Here is a 25,467-nt window from a genome sequence, read left to right as displayed (position 1 = left end):
ATTATTATATCCATTTTTCTGCTATCCCACTAAACTATCCTTATCCCAACCCTTGAGGTTTTGGTTCCTTGAGTTTTCTTCTCCCTCCCTTTCTCCCTCCCTCAATCCCTCCCCCCCTCCCCCCCCAATCCCCCCCCCCCCCACCCCCCACCACATGTCCATAAAGAACAAGTGGCTGTGTGGTGCTCAGCTCTCATCTGGGGCAAAAGCAGGACAGTAGAGAAATTGGGAATAAAGTTGAGTCTTCAAAGAAGGGAGGGGTGGGAGGAGGTGTTTTAAGATTTAGTTTTATTTCTCATTATCCTACTCTGTTTTGATTAGGTAATAAATTAGATTGATTTTATTCCTTGTTGAGTCTATTTTGCCTGTGACAGTCATTGCTGAATGATGTCTCCCTGTCCTTATCTTAACCTGTCTGTTGTGATATCTTCTCTACCCTGTCCAGCTGAGGAGGGGGAGTGACAGAGCAGCTTTGGTGGGCACCTGGCCTTCAGCCAGTGTCAACCCACCAGAGTCCCACAGTTCACTGGGGACCTAACTTAAAGAGTGGTTCAACTCACTCAGCACTACTACAGCCTCTGTTGACTCTGCTTCTTACCATGGGATCTCTTGCAAAAGTCTATTGGGGAAACAGCATGTGAACTACTATTCCCTTCTTCAGGCTTGTCTCCAGGGCTAGGATGAAAGATGATGCAGATGGAAGATTTGGGACTCAAAACTGAACTGTGGAATTAACTCCAGTGGTTTTCCTGCGATGAGGACCTGCAGCCTAAGGGTAGGTTCTCCACATGCTGTAGCAGAGGGTGGTTTTTAGCAGAGCTTGTAAGCCTGAAGTGGGCTGCTGCTTGGCATCATGTCAGCTGGTAAGACAAGAGAAGCATATAGAAATGGACACAATTGCAGTCATTCAAATTAAAACTGCAGCGAAGACCTGACAATTAAAGAGCAGGCACTACTTCCACTGGGTAAACACAGCAGGGAGGAAGTGGCACGCAGGAATATTTGATTTTTGTATGAAGCTTTTGTTTAAAAAAATGTAGAATATGTCATTGCTGATAGGGGTATTGAATAGCTCCCACTGCTGTGATACAGTTGAAATCTCTGATGATGACAAGTAGTAGCTCTAAATTGTTAAAGCAAAGAGCATATCAGCACTAAAACACATTTTCCCCCTGAAGACTGCAGCCTACTGAATAACAAAGGTTTGTTAGTTGAAGTCCCTCGCAATCAACCCTTGCACAAAGCTTGCATTCCCTATGCCAGCTGTTGTTAGCATATTAACAGGAAAACTGCTTCCTTGGATGTAAAAACATCAGGTGCTAAGTTCCCTCATTTCCCCTTTTCTACCAGTATAGAAATCACTGCATATAAAAATATTATTTGCTCAAAATAAAGCTACAATAATAGCACTAAGTGTGAAATAAATGCAAATAAGAACAAAGAAACTAATTTATTTATTTTTCAAAGACACAAAGAAAACAAACCCTGAGCAGTTTACCCATGTTTGAGAACATCTATATTTAGGACTGTATAGTGTTTCAACAAAAATCAGTGTCTGCTGAATATTTTCATGGTTTTACAGGCACCAAAGTTACTACTGTAAGAAAAAGATAGCCACATTTTAATTTAGAAGTGTTTCTTCATGTCATATTACAGATGAAAAGTTAAATTAGAAAGCAGAAAGCTGTATTTCTTTATCTGGAAGAGGTCACTATTCCAAATCTGCAGTTAATAGAATGGTTAAAAGGACAGCACATACTAATTGAAAAGACAGCAGCAAAAAATCAGATCTGAATTTGTCTGGAATAAATTCATAAGTTCATCTGGAAACAGCTTTAATAAAAAGCAGTCTCAGTCCTGGGATGTTCAACTAAGCCAGCTAATTAGTTCTGCAAAGGCAGAGCAAAAAGACTATTTAAAAAGCAAGCACGATAATGAAACTTAAAGAAAGGCAATATAAAACATCTCTCAACAAAGAGGAGACAAGAATTCATTTTCCCTGTGGCGCTCTCCACAGCTCCTGAAAGTGCCTGCTGCTGGCAATGAATGAAATGAAGGGGGAGGAGGGAGAAGGGAGAGAAAGAGGTGTTATCTTACCAGCCGACGGAGTTTATCGCTCCACACCCTTCATGACGCTGGAACTCCCGAGCCTATAAAATGTGCCTTGGCTCCCAGTCCCCTTCAGCAAAACCTAAAGCAAGAGGTGGCCGTACAGAGGAGGAATGGGATGCTCTTTTATCTGGAGGTAGCTCTCCTGACTCAGCTGGTACAGCATTTCTAACAGTTTGAACACTGTAGCCAAAGCTTTTTCTGACAGATCTCACCATCCCAGCACCTGCTGTGCTGCCTTGCTTCCTTTTTTCTTTCTTTCCTCTTCTCATCTGTTAGCAGGGATTTTGGAGGGTTGTGAGGGAGCGGTAAGGGAGGCACATCATTCCTGGAAGAGAGGAGAGGAACATCCAAGATGACTTCTTTCCCCACAGCCAACTGGAACATGAGCGTGAGCAGCAGGTGGAATGTGAGCCTTGCTGCAGTTGGCGATCCTTGGGGAGAGGCGCAGGGAGCACCAAATGGAAACGCTTCTCCCCCTGTACCATCCTCAGCAGCCAACTTCTCCAATCAGTTTGTGCAACCCTCTTGGCGCATTGCTCTGTGGTCTCTGGCTTATGGTGGCGTGGTGGCAGTGGCCGTTTTTGGAAATCTCATTGTCATCTGGATTATCCTGGCTCACAAGCGCATGAGGACAGTGACTAATTACTTCCTGGTGAACCTGGCATTCTCCGATGCCTCCATGGCTGCTTTCAATACTCTCATCAACTTCATCTATGCACTGCACAGCGAGTGGTACTTTGGAGAGGCTTACTGCCGCTTCCACAACTTCTTCCCAATCACAGCTGTCTTCGCCAGCATCTACTCCATGACAGCGATAGCTGTGGACAGGTGAGAAAAGAGAGGAAAAGTTTAGGGGTGAGAGATTGAGATCAGATTCTCTGCTGAAATAAAAATACAGAGATAACAATCACTAAGTGAGGGGAGTCAGTCTCCTCAAATATAGTTCATTGATTGTGCTCTCCTGTATCTCTCCCTAACACAGTTTTTCTCCCTGTCTTTGGTCTTTCTCCTTCAGCCTTTTATTGGTTTTACTCTCTAGCTTTCTTTTACAACACTTCCCCTCTGTTTGACTTCAGCTGCTCTCCATGCCTCATCTTTTAATACTGATTCTGTAACAGCAGACATTGCTCACGGTTTTGCTTCCCCACCTCTGAAAACAGTATCTGTCCCTCAGTCAATGTCATCTCATTCATACTGATAAGGAGTTGTAGAAATTCTGTATGAAGGGAGAGGATTTCGAATTGCTCTCTTTGTATTTCTGCAGCTGGCAGAGGCATTTGCCTTCTCCTCAGAAATCACTTCAGAGACTGTTTTTAACAGCTCTTCTCACAGACAGCTCTGAGCTGTTTGGTTCCTCCTGATTTTAACTAATGAGACTATTTACATTGCCATCTGTGCATACCCAGAGGTCTGGTAAGAACATGTTTTCAAAGTGCTTGATTGTATTCTGATTTGTTGCAGCAAAATAAGATTTTGGGACTGTGAAAGAAAACAGGACAGAGGAAAAACTTTACTTTTGCGCTCTTGACAATAATGGAATAGGACAGTTGTGGTCTACATAGAATAAAGGGGAGATGTAGTTGTCAGGTTTCCAACAGAGATGCTTTGATAGACCATCTTTCTCAGAAGGTGCTGAGATCTCCCCTGGGAAGTATTCCTTTATGATCATTTTCATGTTTGCCATACTGGAGAGATAACTTATCCCATGCTTTAGAAATCACATAAATTACTGACTTTTCATTCAGAAAAACAGACCACTTAGTACTTCAGATCTTTTCTTCCTTTTAGCAGTGTACTGAAATTACTCACAAAGCTCCTTTCTACATTTTCAAATTACAATATGCACCTTGTCTGAATTGACTTGGCAGAACTGCAGCACTTTCCAGTGACAATAGTTAGAACTTTATCTGTCTCCTGAAGTGTTATTTCTCATTTCCAGTTGCAAGACTGGAAAACATATTGTACTTTTTGTCTGTGCTTGGACAAGTTTACAATAATGCTTTTCTGTTGGCTCTACTAATTGCGAATTTTAGGTGGTATTCTCAGCCAGATGCATTTCTGTTTTCTAAAGCTAAAAGTGAAAGAGAAAATTTGATTCCTAGCAACTCCTTTACCTCTCTGCTCTGGGAAAGGTTGAAGACAGCAGAAATTCTACACATTCTCCTTGCCAGTGGTGTATATTGTTCCCAACTGTTATTTCCCATTAATAATGGAGGAGGTAGCCTAAAGCCAGCAATACTATCTTTAACTAGGCAAAGATTTATTCCACTGTTAATTTGGTTTTAGCTTAGATTCTCACCTAGATTGAGGTTTTCAAGGGGTTTTAACTGCTAAGGATTTAACTGTTATTGCTGCAGCTGATCATGTCATTAGCTGAGCAGTTACTAGGATGCTTTGAGTAAGCTCTTTTTATATTTCTGACAAAAACCACCACAGAGATAGAGTACTTACTACCTTGAAAGTTCCGAAATTTATACTAGGAAACTAGAAGCAAAGGAGAGTACGGTTCCCTGGGAGTCCAAAGAGGGACTTCTGGAGTGAGTGCAGAATAGCTCTGCTCCACGCTGACTGAAGCACAATGGTCAGATACAAGTATACTGGAAAGTGTTTTCCTGAGTTTAGCAATGTGAGACACTGGTGCTCAGAAGTGAGTCAAATACTGCTATTATTCACTCTAATCTATTTCTTGTTTGAAAATCCCCATAGGAAATTATGATTTCCACTGTACCACATCTTCCAAGCTCACCTGTCCCCAAAGACAAAATATTCCTGGGGGTGGGGGGGGAGCACAGCCAACAGTGTCACAGCTGGGCTTAAGTGATGCCTCCGTAGTACCAAAGAACATCTGGTAAAACAGTCAGAAGAGCAGTCTATCCCTCCTTCCCTATTCACATTGCTGTTCTTCTATACTAAATCACACCTGACGCATTCAGTACCTTTAACCATTTCCTGGCTACCTCTGCAAACGCTTCTGCAGTCAAGAGGGAATCTGAGGGTTGAAGTGAATGCTAAGGAATGTCCTTGCATGTACAGACTGCCCTATTCCAGGGTGGACAGTTTTCAAAACTTTGGTTCCCATTTGCCATTTGTAAGTGCAGCCAGTGCTTCAGGTAGGACGCTCTCCTTTAGTTTTAACCCAGTATACTCATCCTTACACATTCATGTTCATTTAATTTTTTTTTTAAAAGGTTACAAATAGTGATGAAGCTTCCAAGGGAACTGCAATCATGGGATAGTATCAGATAATATTCCAGTAGAAATTGTTATCATCCCAAAACACTGAAAGGTCATAGGTTGCAACTCATTAAGAAGTATGTCATAATATGCTCCATTGATCATTTTTAGAACATCCAAATGTTTGCAGAGTATGAATGAGTCACTGGGAGTCTAGACATCCCTGAGCAGTCCCAGGCAGTACGTGCTCCCTTTCACATCTGATTCTGCAGGCCATGTTTAAATCATGGGCACTGTGAAATTACTGGACTGACACAGACCTCTGAGGAGTGGGCAGTTCCTGTGGTGGGATGTCCTGTGGCAGGAGCTGAGGATGGAAACATCTAAGACTGCTGTACAACAACCTGGTCATTGAACCTAGACTCAGATTTATGTGGGTTTATTCACACTTCTGACCATCCTTTCTTGGTGATCTTTTTCCCCTGCCGTCTGCTTCTTTTCCAAGAGGCTGTTTGCAACCTACTGCAGAGATGCACATGTAGCTTTAACCAAGCCAGCTCAGGCATCAGAAGCAGCACAGGTTTTATGCTGTACTGTTTCATAGGCATTCATTCATTTGTTTGTCTGTAGCTCATGCTGCAAAGTCTGCTTTGAGTACAATAGTTCCTTTAGCTACCTTACAGGGAAAAACTTCTAAAATACCATAAGATATACTGAAGACAGAGTAATTCTGGAGCCAGTTTGCCCTTGCCACTGGCCAGCGCATGATCCTAAAGGGTCATGTGTCTCAACTCTGTGACTACTGACTGGGGCACAGTTCTTGGACATATTAACAACAGTAACTTGGGCAGCATTTTGGCCATCTGGCCGTGGCCATTGAAGACCCGCTGTCCCTTTCTATTAGCTATGCAAAGCTAGTATGCAAAAGAGGTGTTTAATGTCTGCTGGCAATTAACTTCCAATCCCAAGATTTCCTCATCATACAACCAGTTCTGTGCGTAGGCCTAGAAATTCTCTGCAGATATCTGATGGTTAAAGTGGAAGTTTGGAAATGCAGCTATACAACATAAAATAACACACTATCAGTAGAGCATTTAGTATATTTTTAGGCATTTTTTCCAGTTTTTAGCACATCTAAAGTATGACTTTCTTAATTATAGTTATCTCAGCATTTCCATAATGTTTTCCTCGTTTCAACAAGTTTAACTCTCTGTAAAAGCACCTGCTCTGGAATTAAACAAGGTATTCTAACAGTGATGGTGAGTACATGCCAATCCTACTCATGTAGTACCATTTCTTTTCTTCCTAGCATGCAAACAAACTTTTGGTCCTTAAAGAGCTATTACATATATATATATAAGATTTCTTTATATGCAAAAGTAAATGAAAAGAATGACATACATATGGCAATATTTCATACAAATGTAAATAAAACTATGTTTATGATACACCAATGTTCTGTGTTACTGCAAAACAGCTTACAAGGCTTACTGCTGCTCTACATGGGTCAACATAATAGCATCAAAAAGTCCTAGGTAACTTTAAAAAAAAAATAGCAAAGAGAAAAATGAGGGATTTGGTCTAATCCTTCCTAAAGATCAGATTCTGCCAAATGCTACCCATCCATCCTAGCCTCTTACTCTGCAAAAATCCCAATAGAAGAATGACAAAATAAAGTCCGATGTTAAAGTGAATTCCGCTTTCATGCAGTTCTTTTATTACAAACCTTTCCTCACATGTTGATGTAAACTCTGGAGCTGTTATAATTTGCTGCCTCGCTGAGCCATAAATAATGAAAGTCCAGTAATAAACTTTGAATCAGGAGACTATCAAAGTAAAACACTGTTTTTAAAACTTAAGACTTGATCATCTCCCAAGGTCCCACTATGATTTCAGTAACAACTTCATCTTTCCCCAACCCTTTGGTCCCTGCGAGAGAATAAAATGACTCTTCCTTTTTTTTACTAAAGGCAGATACAGAACTTTAGCCTATATTTGTCTTATCCAACAGAGCTGTTATGAAACTTTGTATGTATTCTACGGAACCATATCTGCAACTATTTTTAGAAGGAATAAGGCTATTAAAATTAAAGCTAAAAGACGGGTATATTAGCACTCTGACCTCCGGTACGCCAGACAGCTCACTTAAGTATGAGTGGACATCTAGATTTTGACATGGATAACATGCTGACATCAGGATGGATGCTTTTCAAAATTTTATTGAAAAATCAAATAATCAAACATGCAGTAGAATGAGAATCAGAATCCAAGAGCTTTGGGCGTTGGTTTCTCTTTCCCAACACTCCTACACTCATTTTGCTGAACACCAGACTCAAAATCAAATTAACCTTCACTAACAAAATATTAGATAATTAGAGAATCTCCATGTTTCAGATTATGATGGATTCTTGTTATTAATGGTCTCTATTTCCTTTTGGTTGCCTTTCTAGTTTCTTATTAATAAGCTTCCTCAACTTTTTTTCATTCCTCCTTTTTAAATGAAATGCTACCAAACTTAGCCTAGAGAAGACTGAGGGGGTATCTTATCAACACTTATAGCAGCTTTTTTGAGGCTTTTCTTGTTTCTGCAGAGATGTTATAACCAGCCATTCTCTAGACACTTTCCAAATAATAACAATGTTTAAGCCTGGCCATAGACACTGTTTCAGGACCAACTCAAGAGCTCCTTGTTTACATTGCGTTTCTCCTTGTAGAGGCTTCATAGAGGGGTCATTAATGTTGACCACAAATATATTTTATGTCCGCACAGAACTCATAGATACCTTCTATTATTACTGCATTACCTGCTATCACAGCCTTTCTAATTTCTGTTAGCATATCACCATTATTTCTGTGAATTAGCTGAGTGTATAATCCTGAAGTTTATTTTTTCAGACTTGATTTTAAACTATATTTAATGTTCAGTTGTATTCCTCCTCTTCTACTACCTTCTCTATTTTTTATGAACCTTACTATTACAGTGTTGCATTCCCCCTACCTAGTTTCTAGTATGCCCATTACACCAATACTCTCATTCAAAACTTGTCATTCTAGTTTCCCACCTTGTTTCTTAGTCTTCTAATATATCTACAGAAGTACACATATACTGGATCAGTTTTCTACTATTCTGTGACATTGTTCATTGTTAATAACCCCTCTATACACTCATTAGACCACAGCATAAGTAATGTGATACAAACTTGTAACAGAAGACAGTTGTGAGGCATAAAGACGTTTCACTCAGATCCTCAAAATATCACTTAGACTCTTCATTCTCTTCAAGTGTATGCTGTAAGAGCAGTTATTATTGTCTCAAAGTAGGACCACAAGCCCTATAAATGAATGTTACTGAAATTCTGAAGGCGGCAGTTGGCACATTAAAAAATGTATTATCTTTCCAGCAGAATGCATTTTGGTATCTGTCTCTGCATGAGCTCCTACCCCAGGGACACATTGCTCAAGGCTTTCATGTGCCATAAACATTTTAATCTGATACTCTGCTAAACTATACTTGACCATCTTTGATCTGGAATAACATCATCTGGATTGGGAGTTAAGTATCTGTTACCTGTCTTGTGTGCACACTGAAGTACGGGGAAATGGGTATGTGAAAAAATTATTTCAAATGTCTAATAGATTAGGATATGGATTGCATAGGGTGTGTTGTGGTCATATGGCAGTAGCATCCATTAAAGAGCACTTCAAGGTGATGTGTATAGTTATCTGCACTCTTGTATATATGCTTGGTACCAAGTATTCTGTGCTTGGCTCATCGGTGAACGGAGGAGGTTGAAGCAATGGCAGGCAGTAAACCGGCATCACCCAGCCAGCTGTTGTCCCCTGCAGAGTCCAGCCCAAACAAGAAATGCAGCCTTTGTTCCACTCTGGCTCTCTTGCCCTCAAACTTTGTTGATTCAAAATTATTTCCATGTAAAAAAAAAGAGAGAAATTGCACTGAAGAGTGGGGAGGGAGTTATGAACATATGAACAAAAAAGCTTGATGGATTTATTTTCAGGTTTCTCGACCTTTACAGGCTATTGTCCCCAGGTCCTCCCCTCCTATCTGGAATATTTTTGTCCAAAGAAATGGATGAAAGGAGGTTCTGTAAATTCACTCTGCTGTTTTCTCCACAAGATGCCATTTTATCGTTAGTTAGCTTTATCTGCCTCTGGTGTCATATAACTATATAAAACACTACCTGCCCTGCCTCCAAACTAAAGTTCAATGCAGCTTCTTTTCCAAACTAATGGATGGCTTCATAATTATGACTTCATGTACCATCTGTGGTATCATGAACAGAAAACCACAAAGATATGCTTTTAAAAACTATCAAACTATAGAATTCAAATAGGAAATCTATTCCTTGTTTTTCTGTATTCCACAGATTTGTATTTTAAGATGAAGCACATCATATTTTTGGATTCCAATATCTAGGCTGCCATCTGAAAAATACTAGTTCTCAGAAGTGGAGAGAAAATGTTGAACAGGAGAGCATTAAGGGTTCAAAAATCAAGAGGTGAAACATAAAGAGCTCTTTATGACTTGGGGGCCTAAAATGATTTCCTGGGTTTGACAATTCCCTTTCTTTCTGAGAAAAAGGTGAACTCATTTCTGCAGAACATCCTGATGCAATGGCTACAAAATTCAGACTGTCAGGGACATAGGAAAAACAATCAATTTCTTGCTATAGTAAAACCTCATCATGATCAGACAAAAAAGCAGAGTCTTTTTGGTTTCTGGTCAAAATTCATGTCAGAATTATGGTATTGGTAATATGCTGAGACAGTTTGGGAATAAATATAGACACAACAGCTATTTTTTCCTCTTTGTTTTGCGTTGAGTAAATATTCTATTTAACAAACTGTTTTCAATAGATGAGGTGAAAAAAATGAGGTTGATAAGCCCATATCCTGAGGAGTATAAGCAACATTTACAACACTGCCTAGCCTCAAGTCTTCTTGATCCAGGCAGGAAAAAAATCTGACAAGTTTGAACCATATGTTCGAACAAGAAGTTCATTGTCAACAGCGTCTTAGACTAAAATACATTTTCTCAGTGGCGTTATTTATAGCTTAACAAAAACTATTAAAAGATGCATTAGTGGTACCTGTATCATATATGCTACAGTTAATGTAGCCTGCAGTACTTTTTCAGTCAAGAGTAGGGGTTTGTTGGTTATTTTTATTGTTGTTTTTTCTTGAATATTATTGCCTATATGCAGGTATTTCTGACTGATTTATCAACCATGAGAGAAATTGGTATCATTCACATCTTTATGTTTACCTAAAATTATTTCAAAATAGAACAAGAAGGAAGCCATTCAGATGCCAGTTTCAGAAGTGCAGGCAATAATCAAATTGATTTTAATCACGCAGAAGGAGCTGGTTTGCAGACTTTACATTGATATTGGCCCTTGATAGCTCAGGTAGATCATATTCAAAGAAAAAGAGAAACATCAGTCTGTCTGTCAGGGGAAGTTGGTCCATTATTTTCTGAGAAAGATGAAAGAAAAATGTCATGCCTTTTCTATAAATATGCATAGTTAGAGTGTACATTGGGTAAAATCAATTACATACTTCTAAAAATCTAGCTCCTTAGAACCATAGAATACCCTGAGGTTGAAGGGACCCATAAGGATCGTTGAGTCCATCTCCTTTCCACTTTCCAAAATGTTTCTCTCCGTGAGAACTCAGCTGTATTGAAGAACTTCAGTATTCCCGTTTTAATGATTCTAATCAGAGGTACCCAAGTCCAAGGCATTGGATAGTCCTGATTTCAGGAAAACCAGAAGTGTTACTCCCTGCTCAAAGCACCACAGCTATTCACCAAGAGCAGCACATGTCCCTCTGGGTAGATCAAGGCCAAGTCTTCCCTCTGGGATAAAGCCCACTGATCTTGCACATGTACAATGCGTTCATCTATTATGCTGCCATACACTCTTTCATTAACCCATTGGCTTTAAGGTGATCACTGCACAACTGAACAACTGTTCACTATAGATCCTCCTGGACACCTAAACCTGTCTTATTCAAGAGAGAGAGTTCTACAAAAATGCCTGTAGCCACTCTTTCTGTACATAAAGTCAGTCAAAAACAGTGAATACAGATCACTCTCACAAGAAAAGATGGAAATTTGCACTGGTAGGTAGAAAATAAAGATTAAACAATGCAAAAGCTAAACAGTTGATTTACACCATACAAAACACGCCTCTAAAATCTCACAGCTCATTCCATCCCCTTCAGTCTACTGTATCTACCTTAAGGAAATCTTTTGCAAGATTTTCCACAAAAAAAAGCTTGTTTCAAACTTGTTTCAAGCTTGTTTCAAGCAAGGGCAGGGAGCCATAGCAATTTCCCTAATAGTTTCTTAATTAGCAGTTAATTTCAAATACAAAGTTTCAAAATCAGCTTCTGTTTTGTGGGAATAACAGCATCTGTGCATTCACGAAACAAGTGCACTCTGCAGTCTGCTGTTGACAAGCCACTTCTATGCAAGGATTATGATTTTCTCTCAGTCTCTTCCTTTGTCAAGGCCCAATTTCCTGTTACAGTCTCCGGCTGAATTGATTACTTTTTTCCCCATTTGAGTTTATAAACACCACAAACAGGTGAAACAAATCACTTTGGATGATTAAAGGGTTCAAACTGTGCCTCCAGATGAGCATTTGTAGGATCCAATTTTAAACAATGTTTTGTTTCTAAAATGTCTTGAATATTTTTGCTACCATTTTCTAAATAATGTGTTAAGGGGTTTAAGATTTTCCTGCCTGTATTAGTCAGTGTATGCTGTTTTACAAAAAGATAAATAAGGATTATTTTTTTATCTTTCTTACGGTCAGGATCATAATATTCAGACCTCAGAAGCTTTTATAGTACTTACCAGCCATTTGCCTCTTGTTATTTGCAAACTGTAACAGAGCTACATGATCATGCTGTCATTATAATCACTGGCTTAAAGAGTTTATCAATGTTATTCAGATAAGGACTGTCTCTATAATCGTTTCAGTGAACACAGATTTTCTTGATTTGATGAACCCAAGAAACAAGTACCAAACAGCAGATTTTAGACTCCAACTACACAGTTCTGAAGGAAACTGCATCTATTCTGACTCCAGCAGTTAAGAAAATCATCTTGGAGGAAAGGAGCACTGTAGTAAGCACCCCATGATGCACCAGCCATTGTATCTTGCAGCCTGACTGATTTCTCATTAAGGTCAAAGGAAAGACTCTTGCTGATTTCAGTAACAATTAGCTAGGGACAAAGACTTACACAAGCCAAGGCTGGAAGAAAAGCCATGACACTGGGATATAGCATGGTCACAGGAAACAAAATCATGTGTTAATGATTCTAGCAATGAAACTAAAGTGCTGACTAAAAATGCTTTAGAGTAATACATAGAACATGATGCAATCTTGAATAACCCACATTCTTGCATGTGTTGGCTCGAGTCTCTATCTACATATATTTACATCTCTAAATTTACATCTTATAATTACCCTCCAAGTGTTAGTGGTTAAGTTGGACGGGGTAATAATGGTTTCTGGTTGTTATGATGAATGACAGTAATCATTTAATTCTTTTCAGTTGATACGTACTTTAGAATCAGCATCCCCACTTTATTGTGTGGAACAATCTGTGGCATTATTAGCAGCTCTCACTGGAGTGAGAAAGCATTAGAAGTCCAATCCTGAAATCAAATGACCTCAGTGAGAGTTCAGAACCCTTTGTTTGGCAGTGGGTCCAATTGCTCTAGCCTGGTGACTGACTGAACAGTAAATGTCCAGAAACTGTAAAACAAATTGGCACAGCACCCCAATGAATAATGTTTGTGTAGCTACAGAATGTTTTTCAGCAGTGTAACAAGCCTTCAGTTGCTTGTAGCTATTATAAATCCTCCTTCTGCTCAAACACCTACCATCTTTTAGTGGCCTTAGAGACACAGGTGTGAGGAGGTCCAAAGGCTGTGCACAAATATCACAGAACACAGTGAACCTACAAGGGCCTCAGCACTCATTAGTTTCACTGACTTCAGAAGAACTATGTAAGTTCAGGCTACTTTAAAGAATGGTGGAGAAGCAAAACAGTCATTAGGACAGATGACATTAGAGCATCAGAAAGGTTCATCCATCCTTCTTGCATGTAGTTATGGTTGGCCGATCACAGAGAAACCAACTCTGAGAGTTCTCTCCCATGCAAAACTTTACCTCAGAGTCAAAAGTGCTTCTCACCACAAAGCCCTACTGTCAAAACATTGTGTTTTTCTACCAGATCTACTAGCCTCAGAATCTCTGGTCCACTAGAACTGATTTTTCTCATGTCTTTTACTTCACCCCAATTCCCTTTCTTATTCTCTCCTCAACCCAATATCTTTCTGCTATTATTCTACAACTCTCCTTTCATTGCTTCTCTGTCTACTAGTTTCTCACTATTCTTGTTTCACTTCTATTCCTACTTTTAGCTTCAGCAAACAATTCCTCAGTCTCACTTCTTTTGCTTTTGCTCCAGATCCTGTATCTCATATTTCATTCCTGACCTACTTACACAATCCTCCTTTTTCTACACCGTGTTCAGACAGTGTGTCTGCTGCTTCCCCTTGTAACTGACACTCTGCCATACAAAATATATGTAAGGATATAAAACAGAGTAAGGAAATGAGGCCTAATAACAGACCTACACCATGAAAGGCAATTGGCAGACAAGGATAATTGGAATGTGTGGGCAATATCCTGCATCATATATATATATACATTATCCCACACTTAGCCACCTCACCTCGCTAAGTTTCTGAGCAACAGCAAAGCATGGAACTTCTAGCCTGTGCTAGAAGGAGCTTTAATTCCTGATGGAGACATCCTGTTCAGAACAGACAGAGATCAAAGCAAGGGCCAACTGAAAAATTAGCTACTCAGGTTGAGGGATAAACAATCTACTGTCCTTAGGTATCAATAATGGCAAGATAACATTTCCAGCAAACAAAATAATGGGCAGGAGTGGCTAAGCTGGCTTTTGCAAATGACAGCTAACAATGCAGGAAGGAAACAATTCTCTTCTGGGTTTCTTGTGGCTACGGTGATTAACATCCAGAGACAGCACAACAGCACACAGAGGGGGTTTTTAATGTGCAACTGAGAGTCATTCCATATTTTCCACTGTCCTTAGTTATAGCAAGGATGGCTTATCCAGGAAAATGCTACTAAACTTCTATGACAAATTTGAGTGGGTGCAATGATGGCATCTATAAAGCAATATTTCATTATGTTAATTAAGCGATTTTGTTTCTAAGAAAAGTCACTTAGGGAAAAAGTTAGATACTTCATTGTAGTTGTTATTGTACTGGCAGATCAGAATAAATTAGATTTGTTATCAAAGACTCAGTAGTAGAGAGCTGTCCTCTGGTCAGTTAAGTGCTTCCTGCACAAAGGCATTATTGGGGCAATGTGCAAGGCTCCTCCACCTCTTCCCCATCTTGTTTTTTAGAATGACTGCCTGCTACATTTTTGTAGTCTACCTTGTGCAAAAGCTAGGCTGTTGACTCAAATTTCTACAAGAAAGAGAAGTAGCCTGCTTTTCATCTGATATTTTTCCTCTGATTTACCTCACTCGTCCAGCCAATAGTTAAAATTTCCATCAGTACAGCTGTATGAATCATTTCACACAAACAATCCACATCTTCAAAGGGCATTCATCAGGCAGAAGGATGCAACATGAGAATTTATCTTAGCCAAAGACAATTACTGCTGGTACCTGTTGGGAATAAGAATAATATAACTGAGGATAAGAACAATGTGAATGCAATAGCAATCTGACAATAGTACATAAAATAATGTCAGTGTGTAATCCAAAGAAAGCTAGCAACTGAAAGAAATGATTCCAGGCTAGGAGAAGATGCCTTAGGAGTCCCATACACATGTGAAAATGACAACTTGTTTATGGGATATCACGTACTACAAGTAAAGATCATAAAACAATTTGGACAGTATCTAGCAGCTGATGCTCAAGCTAGGTCTGTTTGAAAGACAGGACTCAGATCTACAAGCTTATCTTCATTACCAATTTGTACTCAATCCTTGGAGGAAAAGGGAACAAGGGGGTAGAGGGCAACTGATGTATATTTTCATGAGATCTGTTGCTTTCTCGGAACAAAACATTCAGCACTCAAATAAAGCTATTTCATTGCTAGTTACTAATACCAAAAGCATCAGTTAAGCTAAAAACATCTCCCAAAACAAAAAGCAGGTAAAGGAGAAGGGAACCGATTACCCTGTGGGGAAAAAATATGTAAGTACAGTAAAAAAAATGCAGAATTATTAGGCTTGAAATTCTAGATGTGGAAACATGATTCAGAACTGAAGTTGGTTTAGATCACACTCCTTCTCTGCATTTAGAAATTTTAAGACATTAGCACAGTTATCATGTCTACCACAGGCTGAGTATCACTATGATGGTTAGATGTTAGATTTATCACATATTTGATAGTTATCTATAAACTGCTAAAAAAACCCCACAACTCTCTTTATTCTATATTATCCATCTCTCATGTACGAAATTTCAAAAGTGAGGAATATCTTGAATGAAATTTCTTTGCAATAGCAGGTAGATATGGATACAGATGATTACCTGGACAAATTCTTATCAGGAGCATTATCTTATGTTAATTAATATTATTGTCTTTTAGCTAATGTCTGTACCTAAACCACTTGGACAGGTCTGCCTAGAACCTAGGTGGACACTGTAACAGTTAAGACACATCACACTTTTCTTCTTTTGAATTGCTACTCTTTTAGTTGCAGTAGAACAGAACTTAGTAATTAAAAATGAAGGATTGATCCAAATCAACAGCAGATTATCCATTGGCTTCAATTCAAATCCTGCCTAGATTTGGAAGTACAGACCCAAGAATTCACCTAACAGTATAAGGAGGGTTCTCATGATCTAAACTCAAGGCAGAAGATGAAATCAGAAAAAGTAAATGTCATGAATGGCTTTGAAATCTTTTATCTATGAATAATGAAAGAACAAACACAGACAAGAAAAATAACAATTAGTGCCACTTTTGGAATAGGATCTGCTAATTTATGCTTGCTTACTTCCAAAATAATTAATTTTCTATGAGTGCAAAGTGAACTGATTTTAATGTTTAAGCCCCCAAATACCTAAAGTCTCAACAATCACGTCTTTTACTTACTGCAATTCCTTTAAAATGTTTAAATGACACAAGGATCGAAGCAATACTGGAAAGCACTGAAAAATATTTTCTCCACACACGTAGACTGGAGTAGGTATGGTTTGATTTTCTGACTGCATTTAAAAGCTGAAACAGGAAGGGACAAGGAAAGGTACCAGGCATGAAGACCGGAGACCTACAGTGGAAACAAAAAGAACATTTAGAAAATCACTAATATACTCTAATAATCTTGTCAGAAGATCAGACAAATGTACATCTGTATTATGAAAGGAAAAGTATATGGGCCATAATTATTCTTTGGCAATGAGTTTGCTTCTTCCAGAATTAGTACTAATCCCTGCGACTGACGACAAAACTGTTGAAACTGATCCAGACATGCTCCTAAAAATCTGGAAAACTCTCATTAGTGAAACATTCAAGCTAGTTTTCCTATTCATTCCAGATTCCTATCTGCTTCAGGCAGTTTGATACAATATGAAAATAAAATTTTAAAACCCCAAACAAACCACAAGGACACACAGAAAAGAATATTTTAATTTTGTTAGTTTCCTTTTGACTTATTCCTGAGGATCTTCTAGATCATTACTATTCTGATTCTGATTTCAGAAAAGCAATGGTTGGGGAAACAGAGTATAGAATGTCAATGCTACCAATGACTGCAGAAGGACAGATCTTTCTGCAGAAAGATTCAGGACTTTCTTGATTTAAATTGCTTATGTGTTAACTCCTACATTAAATCACAAATAGCATTGTGTTTCTATCATGAATAAAACAATTTTTAATGTACTTTGGGAACCCTCTGGATCTAAAGCAAAGTATTAATGTAAAAACATTTCCTTCCGTTGGTTTGGAAAACATTAGGATGATGTCTGATTAAAGAGTATGCAGTCAGTTATTCAGCACAATATAATGGTAACACATTATGGACACACTTACAGCCAGTAGCTCCCTGGTTTTACGGAAGTACAAAAATTTCTCTGTCTGATACTTATCAGCATTCCCCCTAATAGTGGAAGACATTTTGAAGAGTGTTCCTATTTAATCAATATGATTAATGATTTTGCAAGTCATTCTTTGGTCACTGTTAATTCAGAAATGAAAGCAGTAGTCTAGTAGTCTTAGTAGACTAAGAAAAATGTGAAAAACACATGAAGTAGGTGAGAGCTAGTATATAAAATACAAAATTTCTGTCTTCCTTGTTCTTTGCATCTTTAACAGAGATCAAAAGACAGAAAAGACAGCTTTTATTTTGCTGTCTGTCTTGATGCCTTATGTTGCTCTTTTTCCCCAAGCTTTTAAATTGTAATTACTTAGATTAAATTTTTTAATGATTTTTTGCATATTCTTCTAAAGTTACCAGCATACATGGATTGCCAATACAATTATAGGGCAGCAAGAAGAACACTATCCTACCTGAGAACACAGGAACTGAGAAAGCAAATGAGATGTTTTCATGCTTTGTGCATCTGTTTCTCTTGGTGTTTTTATCACTTCTACATTGCCCGAGGAAACACTCAGATGGCTCCTCTCTCAATTTCTGTATGAATCAGCTGCAGTCTGGGCCTCTTTGGCAGACGATCCAAAGTCAGTCTATGTCTACTGAAATAAATGCATGTGGACTTATCAGGTTCCTGTAGCTTTTAGACAGATGACTAATAATCCTGACAGCTTGGCTGTTAATTCTTTAATTAGAGATAAACCCTGTATTATGTGGCTGAGTAACAAAGGATCCAGCTGTATTGTTGCTTTTCAGTCAGGTTGTGCAGTAACAGGATTAACTAACTCCTTGAGAAATAGTGTCTCTACTAGTACACATATTGGGTCTACATACTGGTACACACACTGGGTGTCCCATAGTTTTAAAATGATATTCAGTGAATCTTTTCTTCTAGCACTGGCTTCACAGGGGCTAACCCACCCAGATCACACAATGCCATCAGAACTCCAGGAAGACAAATATTTCTTTTATCCCTCTCCCCTACTCTAAGCTTTGGCTGATTCTAGATACATCCTAAACTGAAGGTTTCTTATGCACAGGTTTTTGCTTTCTTTTACAGATACATGGCCATTATTGATCCCTTGAAACCTAGGCTCTCTGCAACTGCTACCAAGGTGGTCATTGGGAGCATATGGATTTTGGCTTTCCTGTTGGCCCTCCCCCAGTGCCTATACTCCATAACCAACGTGATGCCTGGGAGAACTCTTTGCTATGTAGCATGGCCAGGTGGTCCAAAACAGCATTTTACGTAAGCTTTCCTTCATTTAAACTTATGCATGGTGGTATCTACATATGCAATGGACTTGGCAAAAGCTTAGAGTGTCATGCAGATACTCTACACATGGAATAACAGCACTGATCACATGGAAATGTAAAACAAGATTTCTAAGCTAGGAAGACAGAGCATTTTAAGTGATCAGTGTTTATTCTCTTCCACTTCTATGAGTGGTGTCCATACAGAATCACAAAATCACAGAATCATAGGGGTTGGAAGGGACCTCGAGAGATCATCGGGTCCAACCCCCCTGCCAAAGCAGCTCCCCAGCTCATATTGCACAGATAGGCATCCAGATGGGTCTTGAATATCTACAGAGAAGGAGACTCCACCACCTCCCTGGGCAGCCTATTCCAGTGCTCTGTCATGCCATGCTGCATGTTTATCATTACTTCACTTAAAATAGCTACTTCTATACAGACAGGTGGTCAGAAATGGGGACAGCAGATGCAATTCAAAGTAAGCTTCCTTTTCATTCTAACCAGGAAAACAGGTATTTCCAGCCTCTCCTTGTCCTAAACAAATTTTTTCCTCTGGATCTCTTTATGAGTGTTGGATTTTCCCACTTCATTCAGTTACACTATCACAATTTACTTATTTCAGATATCCATCCAAATAAGAAAAGTGTAAACGTTTCTGAAAGAGTATGAGTGACAGTCAATTCAATTAAAAATATCCTATTTGTCCCTCTGGCAGCATTGGGAATATTATCTGCCCTTTCACGTCCTCATTGGCATTTAAGGTGAACTCTGTGTTCAAGGCTGAAAGCCTGTGCAACCATCCAGCCTCAAATTTGATCCTTCAGGCTTGTGAAAAAGGCCCTGGCCATGTATAATTTTTATCACTTCAGGAGCCATGCACAGATATTTCTCTTCAGGGCAGTAAGGTCGCTCTCAGTGATGACTGGGGATTCTTCACTGATCATTCACTGTGATTTTATCTGAAGATGTCATTTAATCACATACTAACAGGAGGCATAAGAAGTTATCTTTTGGATTTTTTGATTTTTTCTTTCCTGGTGCTTACATCACCAGCAACAACTATGTTGCACACAGGCAACAGATCTGACATATGAAGTGCATTGGGTAAGACAGGACACTTACCAGGGCCTTTGTATAAATATACCATTTAAACACTTATTTTCCCTCTTTCATTTATGGTCCATACTAGAACTCAAAATAGCTAGTTTGCCCTCAGGATATCTGGCCGTGTACTAATTAATTCAATTCATCTAGTTATAGACAAACATACCTTATTCTGCAGTTACTGCTCCTGATAGCTATAGAATCTTAGAAGCACAGGCTGTGTTAGGTCAGAAGGGACCTTTCAAAGGTCACCTAGTCCAACCCCCCTGCCGTAAGCAGGGACATCACTAGATCAGGTTACTCAGAGCCCCATGAAGCCTGACCATGAATGTCTCCAGGGATGTGGCCTCCACTACATCCCTGGGCAACCTGTTCCAGTGATCTACCCGCCTCGTTGTGAAGATTTTTTTCCTAATATCCAACCTAATCTCCCCTTTTCTAGTTTAAAACCATTACCCCTCATTCTATTGCTAAATGCCTTTGTGAACAGTTCTTCCCCCACTTTCTTATAGACACCTTTCAGGTACTGGAAGGCCACTATAATGTCCCCCAGGACCTTTCTCTTCTCCAAGCTGAACAAGCCCAGGTCTCTCAGCCTGTCCTCATAGGAGAGGTGCTCTAGCCCTTCGATCATTTTTGTGGCCCTCCTCTGGACATGCTACAACAGGTCCATATCCTTTTTGTGTTGAGAGCTCCAAAGCTGGACACAGTATTCCAGTATTTCAGGTGAGGTCTCACCAGAGTAGAGGGGCAGAATTACCTCCATCTATCTGCTGGCCACACTTCTTTTGATGCAGCCCAGGATGTGGTTGGCCTTCTGGGCTGCAGAGGTACACTGGTGGCTCACATCCAGCTTTTCAGGGAGTCATTCTTTAATTTATGCTTAATTTATGGGCAAGTTCAGAATCACAACTAGAAATCCCACAAATCACTTGCATTAAAATGTAAATAAATTTGCAGTGCAATTCAAAACTTTCAAAAAGACAATGTAAACACCAAGGAGTAGCCAGTCAATGTAAAACATGCTTTGGCCTACAGTAACACTCTAGAGTTTTACTAGCCCATGCCATTGGTATAGCATCTCTGAAAACACTTCTCAGCTTAATGCTTTTTCATTGCAGGTATCATGTCATTGTGATTGTGCTGGTCTACTGCTTTCCACTGCTTGTCATGGGCATCACTTACTCGATAGTAGGAATTACCCTCTGGGGAGGAGAAATACCAGGCGACACATCCAACAAATATCACGAGCAGCTCAAAGCTAAGAGAAAGGTACTGTTCCATTAAATCTCACTAAGTGAATCCTGATAACATCATCTGCAACTGTGTTGCAAAGTATCACAGTTTCTTCCTTCAGAAACACCAAGTCACTTGAAATAGCAGTAATGAGAGATCTGCTTCAATAAAAAAGATATGTTTAACAAGTTGTCTATGTAAACTAGCTGGTCTTTTTTTAACTTTATTGTTCATCATTAAATAAAGGTAACATTTGGATTTCAATTTCTTACTCCACATGTAGCAGCATATACTGTGTCTGATTGTGGAAATTAAGCCAAATTTAGTAGGCTTAGTTTATTTAGCTTTAAAAGTATAAATACTGTGTTTTGAACAATGGGCTAGCAAACCATTAGCTCCCGCACGGCCATCCTACCAAATTAAAAATTAGTCTTGCTCTAATTTTCAGTATATTAAGGTCCATGCATCTTTGTGATGAGTGCTGATCAGCCTGCTTATAAATTTTAATTATAATTATAATTAGGTTTTAAATCAATAACTTCTGGTGAGAAATACAAATTTCCACCACCCCACCCCCCCCCCCCCCCCCCCAAGTTATTTTCTTTCAATCTTATTCATGGTAGGTATTGCCTAACCTAACAAGACCATGGATTGCTTATGAACTGATAATTTCACTATTTCCAGTTCAGTTTTAATGATGTTGCAGTGCCATGAAGATTTCTTCCTTACAACATTCTTTTTGTTAATCTAAATTTCTTTTTTAGTAAGGCAGCCCTTCTGCTTTTTATGCCCCTCATTTTTTATGCACCGAAATGCTTTTAACCTTTCAGATTTGAAAAAAGGATACCTAAACATGGCCTTCCAACTCACAATGACTAGCACATCTTCAATTGCTTGGTTTCCTTCCTGATACTGTGAATATGTTTGAACAGTGGTATATACTGCCATGCTGCAGCAATAGCAGAGTGCAGCATATTGGGTCCTGAGACAATAGGAGATCTGTATATACTGGAGAACAATGATGCTTCCATTTCTTTCAGAATATACTGGAGAACAATGATGCTTCTATTTCTTTCAGAATACAGCTAGGAATATGAAAGTGGTTTTTTGCTTATACGCTACACAGAAAAAGTTGTTATGGTAGAGGATATATGAAAGATTAGGATCATTTTCTCATTCATATATATCCAGACTTACAGGGCACAAATACAAAACTTTTTATGGCAAGTTTCAGTTGTCAGAATGGTAGGCGTACCTAGACAGCTTTAAGATGTGATGTACAATGAATCCTATGAAACCAAAGGTGTAATTTATTTTTGCTTTCACATAGCTGTTTAGAGAGGGCAAAATGCTATCCCCACTTAAGGAAGCAAAATACAGTTTGACTAGTATCCCTTTGTTCAAAGATCATTTGGAATGTGAATAGAGAGAAAGTAATGAAAAAACATCACAGAAAACTAACAAGTATGCTTTGAATATTTTTCCCAAAGTGAAATTATTGAACTAATTTCCAGAAATGCTGAAAGCATTTTAAAAGATCAGAATTTCACTCTTTAACATCATCCCTAAAAGTCCAACATAACCATTACAGTCTTTGCTGTGCATGTTGTTACTTACTCAGAAGTACATTTTCAAAGTTCGAAGTTACTTTTCCTTCAGAGCATAAGCAGAAAAATATTTAACTGGTCAATAAACTATGCTGGTACCAGTACTGCCCTTCAAGCCCATCAAAATGGAAACAAATACTCAGTGAAAGGTGCCCAGGGTCTTATTGTTAAGACAAACTGAGGAGTCACTTTCTGTAACAGATAGAGATTGCAAAAGCAAGTATGGAAATATAATTATTAAAAGCTAACTTTGAGACCCAGAAGATCACAGATTTTCTGCACCTGTTGTCATAATGATCACTAAGTAAAATAAACATCTTTTGTGTAAAAGCAAGATCTCTGAAAAGAAAAATTATTTTTACTATATGTTGTGACAGGTCCAATTAAATCCCTTGGATTCTTTAAAAACTGCACCTCTTTAGACCTTTAAATATACCCAAGAAACAAGGAGTAGAATCCTTAATTAAAGGATTTTAAATGTTAGTGTACTGGAATGCAAGCCTTCAACACATGCAACGAAGGGATTAAATTATGTGCAGATACACTGTAACTGCATCAGTGACTTCCTTGGCAGAGCTCCATGACAGCTCTTCAGTTCCACTGCTATGCTCTCTGGCAGGATTTGTGAAATAACTGGTATTTGGAAAGATGAATCATAATTGGTCATTCATGGAGATGAACTAATAGACTGGAATCCAAATAAAGCCATCACTCAAACAGCCTCTGGTAACAGAGTTATTGCTTTACCTTCATTCAAACAAAGAAATAATGTTTCTCTTGCTATTTAGCATGCAGATATCTAGACATACAGAGAGTCTCTACTGACTGCCTTTATAATGAAGGAGAAATATAAAATAGCTGACTGCATGTTTCATATTATGCAATAAGACAGTGCAAATGATATGTGATTTGGATTATTTGAAATGGTCTTTAATGTTAAAAAGATAGTGGACAGTTCATGTAAAACCTCTAAAAGAAACAGTATTTGCCAACAAAAGATTTGAAGCTTGAGAAATTTGTTAGTTCAAGAGATTTTGTCATCACTTCATATGTGTGACTGTGCAATGTACCCTGAATCCTTCAGAAAGCAATATCAAAGAACAAAGCATTTGAAGAATTTCACAGCATGCACTACAGGTTGGACAACACAAAGTCATACTTATTGTCATTAAGGCTCAAAGACTTGAAATTTTTAGAAATTCAGGACTGCATGAGAGTATTACCACTACTCATTTCAATTTACTTGACATCAGTCTTTTGAACTTCTGAACACTCACTACATGTGGGGCCTTTGCAGCCATTACCCCTTCTTCTCAAAAGTCCTGGCAAAAGACCTGATGTTTAGCTGAACATGATTAATTCTCCTGCAATTCCCACTTGCACAAGACAGAATTATAGTTCAGATACTGTTATACATAACTGATGTTTACAATGGTGGCTCATAATGTTACTACTAGGTTTACCATGCCAATATATACTTTTTATTCAATGCAAATACTCAGACACTTGCTCTCAGATATAGGCTCCACACTGAGTTTTTTTCCATCTAACCTGTTCCAATCCCCCTTCCAACTTCATTTAACCTGTAAAAGGGGATAATCATGTACTGTAAATAAAATCGATCAGTTGCTGCAGCCTTTGTCAAGAGATGCAGCTCTGATACAGTTGTCTTCGGAAAAAACAGTGTTCCTCTCAAGAGAAGACACCATTGCCTTGTTCCAGTAAGAAGACTACAGAACAACAGAATGTACTTTCCTTAACTTCTATATCTCTTTTTTACAGTTCCACTTACCCCTATTAGCTTTACGACAATATATCGCTATCCATCTTTCTTGGCAATTTTCATGATTCCTCCATACTTCTGCCTCTGACTGTATTCTTGCTCCTCCTAACACAGCTTGAGATGCCTTCTCAACATCTTAATGCAATAAATATTTATTAAAAGCCACGTTTTTCCAATAGTAAAATTGGTTTTCAAATTTGCACATAAACCCAGAAAAAACCCCAAAAGTGTGTGCTTGCTAGTGACTGACAGTATTACAATATCACTAAAGAGATTGTCATGTTTACCCACCCGGCTACACACAGAAACTTTTAAAGTTTCATATATAAATATATATATATAAACTGCAAAATTAGACATCCTATATCCATTTACAGCCAAATGGATCTATTTAATCAGTTTCTACAGTATATGCAACACAGTGGAGGAGAAAATGAAAAACACAGAAAACTTAAGACTTCCATCTGAAAAGAAATTTGTATTCAAAACAATGTGGGACTGTAGGAATTATGATGTCACAAAACACATTTTTGACTATGAATTTGAAATATTACATAGTGTGAGAAGACAAATCAAGTAAGATTGCAGGACATGCATTTCCAAGTCAGGGTTAGAATGGTCAGAAATACCCAGATGAAACCTTAAAAGACTACAAGTAAATATTACAAAAAGACATCCCAACAATTTTAAATAATTTTCTGAAATACAGACATGAAATATTTCCCCTGTTTCGTAGGCTATGGAAGTAATCAACATAACAGAATCTGAACAAATGGTCTCTGTAAGAACTACTGCATGAACACTTCCCATGTAGCCACTCACATATTTCTCTGTTTTGTTCTTTTTTTTTTCTTCTTTCATGGATTTAGAGAAAGTCCAAAATGATCAAAGGTTTTATGAAGAGATTAAAATGTCCTGGGCTTCTCAGTTCAGAGGAGGGGGCCAAGGGAGGAAAAGATCAAGGCTTACAGAATCACAAAAGTGGTGGAAAAACTGAAGAACTGTCCCTGA

General features: G+C 38.5%; 1 protein-coding gene across 1 annotated transcript in view; it reads left to right on the top strand.

Annotated features, from left to right (window-relative positions):
* Positions 1–2,464: 2,464 nt before the first annotated feature.
* TACR3 (tachykinin receptor 3) overlaps positions 2,465–25,467 on the top strand; it is a gene marked incomplete at both ends in the record, with an annotated part of 44,149 nt that continues 21,146 nt past the window's right edge. Inside the window, 3 exons of the mRNA XM_084263256.1 lie at positions 2,465–2,940; positions 18,530–18,718; positions 20,952–21,102. Coding sequence (XP_084119382.1) covers positions 2,465–2,940; positions 18,530–18,718; positions 20,952–21,102 — 816 coding nt within the window. The remainder of the gene's footprint in view (positions 2,941–18,529; positions 18,719–20,951; positions 21,103–25,467) is intronic.

Source organism: Gallinula chloropus, assembly GCF_964237585.1.
Source record: "Gallinula chloropus genome assembly, chromosome: 4".
Classification (NCBI taxonomy): Eukaryota; Metazoa; Chordata; class Aves; order Gruiformes; family Rallidae; genus Gallinula; species Gallinula chloropus.
The sequence above is the reverse complement of the archived record's forward strand: the minus strand, read 5'-3'. Positions and strand labels throughout refer to the sequence as shown.